The sequence below is a fragment of the Mandrillus leucophaeus genome, unplaced genomic scaffold (genome assembly GCF_000951045.1).
Source record: "Mandrillus leucophaeus isolate KB7577 unplaced genomic scaffold, Mleu.le_1.0 Scaffold230, whole genome shotgun sequence".
Classification (NCBI taxonomy): domain Eukaryota; kingdom Metazoa; phylum Chordata; class Mammalia; order Primates; family Cercopithecidae; genus Mandrillus; species Mandrillus leucophaeus.
This window is the reverse complement of record NW_012102366.1, coordinates 361,198-369,885: the sequence shown is the minus strand read 5'-3', so window position 1 is coordinate 369,885 and position 8,688 is coordinate 361,198. Positions and strand designations below refer to the sequence as shown.

The following is an 8,688-nucleotide window of genomic DNA, read 5'->3' as shown; positions in this document are numbered from 1 at the left end:
CCCCACCTCCGCCCAGGGGCCCTGGCTCCCCCACGCCCAGCCCGCCACGGCCTGGCTCAGCCTCCTCATTTTCCACTAGAGGGGGCGCCTTTTTCCGCCGCCCCAGTCCCAGCGGCATGAGCAGCGAGAAGTGGGGTCACCAGAGGATCTGTAGGAGAGGAAGTGGGGCTCAGGGCCTGGGCAAGGGCCTTGGGTGCCCCTCCCACACTACTCAAACCAGACAGGCCCAAGGGAGCCAAGATTACACGATTGCACTCCAGCCTGGTGACAGAGCAAGACTCCATCTCAAAAAAAAAAAAAAAAAAAAAAAAATTCATTGCTGCTTTCAGGGAATGGAGCCTGGCACACAGTGAGTGCTCAGGAAATGCTTGTGGAGGACACAGAAACTCACCCCACTTATGGAGACCCCTGCATCTACTTGTTCAAACCCACTATTGCCGTCCTTGCCCCCCTCCCATCCATCCCCACAGTGCTTGGTGCCAGGCAAGCCAGCCTCCCACAGTGTTGGGATTCTCCAAGGAATCACGGAGAAGTGCATCTTGTATCTGGCCTCCAGCCTCCACTATCTCCTGGGGCACTGGCCTCCCAATGCCTGATGGGAACTCAGCATCCAGGTTTGGCCTCCAGTTCTCTATACTTCACTGGGGCACAGGCCTCCTAATGCCTGATGGGAACTCAGCGTCCAGCCCTGGCTGTCGGTCTTGCACAATAGACTGGGATGCAGGCCTCTCAATCCATCCATCCAATCAATCCATCCAGCCCTGGCCTCCCATAGTCCATTGAAGCTCAGGTATCCCAGTGCCTGCTGGGAACTCAGCATCCTGCCCTGGCCATCAGTCTTGCATAATCTACTGGGGTTACAGCCCTCCCAGTGCCTGATGGGATGTCAGCATGCAGCCCTGGTCATCAGCTCCCACAATCCACTGGGGCACAAGCCTCGCAGTGCCTGAGGGGAACTCAGCATCCAGCCCTGGCCTCCAGTTCCCCACAATTCACAGGGGCACAGGCCTCCCAGTACCTGATGGGAACTCAGATCCAGCCCAGGCCATTGGCCCCCGCCACTGAGTGCGGCACAGGCTTAGCATCTGCAGCTTCGGCATCTGAACCCCAGCTCACAAACGGGATGCAGGCTCAGGCCTCTGGCCCACCATCAGGGACCTTGGTGCCCGATTCCCCAGTGGGTACCTCGGCAGTTGGCAGGCGGAAGGCCTCGGCGATCTTGCCATACAGCTCCTTGACGTTGGTGAAGCCCTCGATGCGGCCAGTGGGACTGCCATGGGCCAGCTGGGTGTGGAACACGAGGCGGGGCCGCAGGGCTGGGGGAGGGGGGGGCAAGCCCATTTGGGGCCCCCCCGCCCCACCTCCGCCCAGGGGCCCTGGCTCCCCCACGCCCAGCCCGCCACGGCCTGGCTCAGCCTCCTCATTTTCCACTAGAGGGGGCGCCTTTTTCCGCCGCCCCAGTCCCAGCGGCATGAGCAGCGAGAAGTGGGGTCACCAGAGGATCTGTAGGAGAGGAAGTGGGGCTCAGGGCCTGGGCAAGGGCCTTGGGTGCCCCTCCCACACTACTCAAACCAGACAGGCCCAAGGAAGTACTCAGAGAACAAACTGGCCTCGGTTGAAATCCTCATCTCTTGTATAGTGATGGGACACTTTTATATAAAAGTAGTAACGGGGCTGGGTGCAGTGGCTCACGCCTGTAATCCCACCACTATGGAAGGCTGAGGTGGGCGGAGTACTTGAGGTCAGGAGTTTGAAACCAGCCTGGCCAACATGGTGAAACCCCACATCTACTACAAATATAAAAATTAGCCAGGTGTGGTGGTGTGCACCTGTGATCCCAGCTACTCGGGAGGCTCAGGCACAAGAATAGCTTGAACCTGGGAGGTGGAGGTTGCAGCGAGCCGAGATCGCGCCACTGCACTCTAGCCTGGGTGACAGACTAATGCTCCGTCAAAAAATAAATAAATAAAATAAAATAAAATAAAATAAAATAAAATAAAATAAAATACTCACACCTGTAATCCCAGCACTGTGGGAGGCTGAGACGGGAGGATCACTTGAGGTCAGGAGTTCAAGATTCCCGACCAACATGTCGAAATCCCATCTCCACCAAAAATACACAAAAAGTAGCCAAGCACGCCTGTAATCTCAGCAATTCAAGAGGCTGAGGCGTGAGAATTGCTTGAACCCAGGAGGCGGAGGTTGCAGTGAGCCAAGATCACACCACTGCACTCCAGCCTGGGCTAAAGAGCAAGACTCTGTCTCAAAAATAATAACAGCAGCAGCTAGGATTATTGCTTTGTGACCTTGTTTGCTTGTTTCGTTTGTTGTTGTGACAGGGTCTTGCTCTGTCACCTAGACTGGAGTGTAGTGGTGTAATTAAAGCTCACTGCAGCCTTGATCTCCCAGGCTCAAGGGATTCTCACGCCTGTCTCTCAAATAGCTAGGACCATAGGCACGTGCCATGGAGCTCAGCTAACCTTTATTTTATTTTATTTTTTTGAGATGGAGTCTCACTTTGTCCCCTAGGCTGGAGTGCAGTGGTGTGATCTGGGCTCGCTGCAACCTCTGCCTCCCGAGTTCAAGCGATTCTTGAGGAGATCCTGACCTTTTTTTTTTTTTTTTGAGACTCAGTCTTGCTCTATTGCCCAGGCTGGAGTGCAGCGGTGCAATCTCAGCTTACTGCAACCTCTGCCTCCCGGGTTCAAGTAATTCTCTTGTCTCAGCCTCCCGAGTAGCTGGGATTACAGGTGTGTGCCACCACACCGGGCTAATTTCTACACTTTTGGTAAAGATGGGGTTTCACCAAGTTGGCCAGGCTGGTCTTGAACTCCAGACCTCAAGTGATCCACCCACCTCAGCCTCCCAAAGTACTGGGATTACAAGCATGAGTCACTGCACCTGACTAACGCTCAGCTAATGTTTTAAAACTTTTTGCAGACCAGGCGTCTAATCCCAGCACTTCGGGAGGCCGAGGTGGGTGGATCACGAGGTCAGGAGTTCAAGACCAGCCTGGCCAACATAGTGAAACCCTGTCTCTACTAAAAAAACACAAAAATTAGCCGGGTGTGGTAGCATGTGCCTATAGTCTTAGCTACTCAGGAGGCTGAGGCAGGAGAATCATTTAAACCTGGGAGGCGGAGGTTGCAGTGAGCTGAGACTGCGCTATTGCCTGGGTGACAGAGTAAGACTCCATCTCCAAAAAAAAAAAAAACTTTTTGCAGAGATGCGGGGGGGTGTCTCAATATGTTGCCCAAAGTGATCTCAAACTCCTAGGCTCAAGCAATCCTCCTGCCTCAGCCTCTCAAAAGTGCTGGGAGTACAGGAATGAGCCATTGTGCCCACCTGTAATCCCAGCACTTTGGGAGGCCGAGGTGGGCAGATTACCTGAGGTCACGAGTTGGAGATCAGCCTGGCCAACATGGTGAGATCCTGTCTCTACTAAAAATACAAAAATTAGCTGGCCATGGTGGCGGGCATCTGTAATCCCAGCTACTCGAGAGGCTGAGACGAGAGAATCACTTGAACTCAGGAGGCAGAGACTGCAGTGAGCTGAGATTGCACCACTGTACCCCAGCCTGGGCAACAAAGCAAGACTCAGTCTTAAAAAAAAAAAAAAAAAAAAAGAGTCAGGGTCTCTTCTTGCTCTGTCCCCCAGGTAGGAGCGCAGTGGGCTGATCATGATAATGGCTCACTGCAGCCTTGACCTCCTGGGCTTAAGCCATCCTCTGTTCTCAGCCTCCCAAGTGACTAGAACTACAGGCGTGTACCACCACACCCAATTATTATTTTTTTAGATTTTATTGTGGGCCTGGGGCAATGGCTCACATCTGTAATCCCAGCACTTTTGGAGGCTGAGGTGAGCAGAACACTTGAGGTCAGGAGTTTGAGACCAGCCTGGTCAACATGGTGAAACCGCATCTCTACTAAAAGTACAAAACTTAGCCGGGTGTGGTGGCACATGCCTGTAGTCCCAGTTACTGGGGAGGTTGAGACAGAAGAATCGCTTGAACCCAAGAGACGAAGGTTAGCAGTGAGCAGAGATCATGTCAATGCACTCGCTCCAGTCTGGGTGACAGATAGACTCTGTCTCAAAATATATATAGAGAGAGAGAGAGAGAAAGGAGTGGTTTTTTTTTTTTTTTTTTGAGACGGAGTCTCGCTCTGTCGCCCAGGCTGGAGTGCAGTGGCCGGATCTCAGCTCACTGCAAGCTCCGCCTCCCGGGTTTATGCCATTCTCCTGCCTCAGCCTCCCGAGTAGCTGGGACTACAGGCGCCCGCCACCTCGCCCGGCTAGTTTTTTGTATTTTTAGTAGAGACGGGGTTTCACTATGTTAGCCAGGATGGTCTCGATCTCCTGACCTTGTGATCTGCCCGTCTCGCCCTCCCAAAGTGCTGGGATTACAAGCTTGAGCCACCGCACCCGGCCTCACGCCATTCTCCTGTCTCAGCCTCCAGAGTAGCTGGGACGACAGGCACCTGCCACCACGCCTGGCTAATTTTTTGTATTTTTAGTAGACACGGGTTTCACCACGTTAGCAAGGATGGTCTCGATCTCCTGACTTCGTGATCCGCCCACCTCAGCCTCCCAAAGTGCTGGGATTACAGGCATGAGCCACCGCGCCCGGCAAGGAGGAGATCTTTCTATGTTGCCCAGACTAGTCTGGAACTCCTGGCTTCAAGGAGCTTTTGGCCTCCTAAAGCTCTAGCATGACAGGTACGGGCCACCGTGCCCAGCCTGTGACCTTCCTTAACCCTCACACCACACTGTAACAGAGGGATCACATTATGCAGTAATTATGCTCACTGAACAGACGAGAAAAATGGAGCCTCAAAGCGACTAAGCTTCTGTTTTCCTATCAGCCACAGTTACTAACACTGTGTGCAAAAAATTTCGGACTCTCCCCCTTTGGACCAAACAGGTAGATGGCACTTCCTGACCTCCTTGTGACTGGGCAGCTAAATGATTATTTCTGGCAAATGGGTTGTGAGAGGAAGTGGCACATGACATTTCTGGGCTGAGGCATTTAAGTGCTGGAGCCTCCAGAGATCTCTCTCCCAGGCAGGGTGATGAGCCACATTTGATATGGTGGCGACTCTGAGGCCAGGCCCTGAATGACTACAGTGAATGGCGCCCCCTGCTGAGCCACAATGGAAGTGTAGCAGGAAGAAAAAGCAAATCTTTGCTGAATTCAGTCACTAAGCATTTTGGGGTTGTTTTCTACAGCAAAACTTGTCTTGATGGACATACATTTTTTTGTTTGTTTGTTTGTTTGTTTCTTTTTTTTTTTTTTGGAGACAGAGTCTTGCTCTGTCACCCTAGCAGGAGTGCAGTGGTGCAATCTCAGCTCACTGCAACCTCTGCCTCCTGAGTTCAAGCAATTCACCTGCCTCAGCCTCCCAAGTAGCTGTGACTACAGGAGTGCACTATCATATTTGGCTAATTTTTGTGTTTTTAGTAGAGACGGGGTTTGTCATGTTGTCTAGGCTGGTCTTGAACTTCTGACCTCAAGTGATCCACCCGCCTTGGCCTCTTGAAGTGCTGGGATTACAGGCGTGAGCCACTGCGCCCGGCCTGTTTCTTTATTTCTCTCTTTCTCCATTCTTCACTCCCTTCAAATTTTTTTTTTAAGTACTTACTATATTTTACGCACCATTTTAGATATTGTCTTCAATAAAAAAAGCAAGATCCTTGACTAGGGCCACCATGTTCAGTTACACAAGTTGTGCACTGTGCAAAATTACTAGACCAAGGTGACAAGTAGGACTGAAATTTGGCCTACACACTGCCTGCCAAGCTACATTTCTTGGTGTGGTGTCTGCCAGGAGGAAGAAATGTCTTTCTTTCCTTTTTTCTTTTTTTTTTTTTTTTGAGACAGAGTCTCGTTCTGTCACCCAGACTGGAGTGCAGTGGTGCACTCTTTGCTCACTGCACCCTTCACCTCCCAGGTTCCAGCAATTCTCCTGCCTCAGCGTCCCAGGTAGCTGGGACTACAGGTACACGCCACCATGCCCGGCTAATTTTTTTGTGTTTTTAGTAGAGATGGAGTTTCACTATGTTGGCCAGGCTGGTCTCGAACTCTTGACCTCCTGATCCGCTCGCCTTGGCCTCCCAAATTGCTGGGATTACAGGCGTGAGCCACTGCGCCCAGCCGAAGAGTTGTCTAATTCACTCACAGATGCTATATAGGCTAGCTGGGGCTCTGCCTATGACCTCCAGAAGTGGACAGTCCGGAAGAGGAAATGCACAGTGAGAAGGGAAATGAGTAAATGTCTAATATAATTTTTTCCCTTTATTTTCCTTTTTTTTTTTTGACAGAGTCTTCCTGTGTTGCCCAGGCTGAAGTGCAGTGGTGCAATCAGAGCTCACTGCACCCTTGCCCTCCTGGGCTCAAGTGATCCTCCCATCTCAGCCTCCTGAGTAGCTAGGACCACAGGTGCTTGCCACCATGCCCTGCTAATTTTTTTACTTTTATTTTTTAGAGACAGGTCTTGCTATGTTATCCCAGCTGGTCTCAAATTCCTGGGCTCAAGTAATCCTCCTGCCTTGGCCTCCCAAAGAGCTGGGATTATAGGCATGAGCCCACTGTGCCCAGCCTCATATAATTTTTAATAGTGATATGGAGACAAAGCAAGACAAGTTCTATGGATAAGATCAGTGAGGGTGTCTCTGAGCAAGTGAAGCTGAACTTGAGACCTGAACGACAGGAGGAGGCATTCATGCAATGATTTGGGACAAGAATGTTCCAAGTAGAGAGAACAGCCAGTAGAAAGGCCCTGAGCTGGGGCTGGGCATGGGGGCTCTAGCCTGTAATCCCAGCACTTTGGGAGGTCGAGGCTGATGGATAACATGAGGTCAGGAGTTCGAGACCAGTCTGGCCGATATGGCAAAACCCCATCCCTACTACAAATACAATACACAGGTGGGCGTGGTGGTGCACACCTGTGATCCCAGCTACTCGGGAAGCTGAGGCGGGAGAATCACTTGAATGCAGGAGGCGGAGGTTGCAGTGAGCCCAGATCACACCACTGCACTCCAGCTTGGGTGAAAAACTGAGACTCCATCTCAAAAAAACAAAGAAAAGCCCTGGCCAGGCACAGTGGCTCATGCCTGTAATCGCAGCACTTTGGGAGGCCAAGGCAGGCAGATCACGAGGTCAGGAGTTTGAGGCCAGCCTGACCAACATGGTGAAACCCCGTCTCTACTAATAATACAAAAATTAGCCAGGTATGGTGGTGCATGCAAACCCTGTCTCTACTAAAAATACAAAAATTAGCTGGGCATGGTGCCCCATGCCTGTGATCCCAACTACTTAGGAGGCTGAGGCAGGAGAATCACGTGAATCCGGAAGAGGTTGCAGTGAGCTGAGATCGCGCCACTGCACTCCAGCCTGGGCGAAAGAGTGAGACTCCGTCTAAACACACACACACACAAAAAAAAAAAAAAAGAAAAGAAAAGCCCTGAACTGGGCATGCAATTGGCATATTTGAGGAACAGTGAGGAGGCCTGTGGGGTTGGAACAGTGAGTGAAGGGGAGATAGTGAGAACATGAGGGCAGGGAGGTAACACGGTTGCTATGTTGTCTTGATTTTTTTTTTTTTTTAAAAGATGGGGTCTCACTGTGTCGTCCAGGCTGCAGGGCAGTGATACGATCACAGCTCACTACCGCCTCAAACTCCTGGGCTCAAGCAATCCTCCTGTCTCGACCTCCTGAACAGCTGAGAGTACAGGTGTTCACTGCCATGCCCAGCTAATTTTTATTTCTTGTAGAGACGGGTCTCACTACATTGCCCAGTTTGGTCCTGAACTCCTGGGCTCAAGCAATCCTCCCGCCTTGGCTTTCCAAAGTGCAGGGATTACAGGCATGAGCTACCACACCCAGCCTGCGATGGTTTGGATAAGGTTTACTCCATTGAAACTCATAAAAATTTGATCTCCAAAGTGGTGGTGTGGTGTTGGGAGGTGGGGCCTAGTAAGAGGTATCTGTGTTATGGAGACAGATCTCTCCTGAATGGCTTGAAGCAGCTCTGGAAGCACTGAGTGCTTGCTCTCAAGAGCCTGGATTAGTTATCTAGAAAATACAGTAGTTGGCCAGGTGTGATGGCTTATACCTGTAATCCCTGCATTTTGGGAGGCTGAGGTGGGAGGATGACAAGGTCAGGAGTTCGAGACCGTCCTGGCTAACACAGTGAAACCCCGTCTGTACTAAAAATACAAAAAAAATTAGCCGGGCGTGGTGGCGGACGCCTGTAGTCCTGGCTACTCGGGAGGCTGAGGCAGGAGAATAGCGTGAACCTGGGAGGCGGAGCTTGCAGTGAGCTGAGATGGCGCCACTGCACTCTAGCCTAGGCGACAGAGCGAGACTCCATCTCAAAAAAAAAAAAAAAAAAAGAAAGAAAGAAAATACATGAGTTAGGCTGGGCACAGTGGTGGTGGTTCACGCCTATAATCCCAACATTTTGGGAGGCTGAGGAGGGTGGATCACCTGAGGTCAGGAGTTCGAGACCAGCCTGGCCATCGTGGTGTGAGCAAAAGGAGGCTGGTGTGAACCACTGCGCCCAGCCTGTATTTCTTTATGTAAAAGGCACTTCCTGGTGCCTCCTATCCAATGGTCTCTTCCAGGGAATCATGCTGGATTCAGCTTGGCCGCATCCAATCTTTTCTTTTTTCTTTTTTTTTTTTTTTTT

General features: G+C 51.2%; 1 protein-coding gene across 2 annotated transcripts in view; it reads right to left on the bottom strand.

The window, feature by feature from the left end:
- The window catches only part of GIPC1 (GIPC PDZ domain containing family, member 1), an 18,235-nt gene that overhangs the window by 3,930 nt on the left and 5,617 nt on the right, over positions 1–8,688 (bottom strand). The window contains exon 4 of one of the 2 annotated variants that reach the window (XM_011981775.1): positions 1,186–1,503. The exons of the other annotated variant lie outside the window; for it this stretch is intronic. Within the exon in view, the coding sequence (XP_011837165.1) occupies positions 1,186–1,473 (288 nt within the window). The 5' untranslated portion in view covers positions 1,474–1,503. The remainder of the gene's footprint in view (positions 1–1,185; positions 1,504–8,688) is intronic. 2 annotated transcript variants of the gene reach the window in all.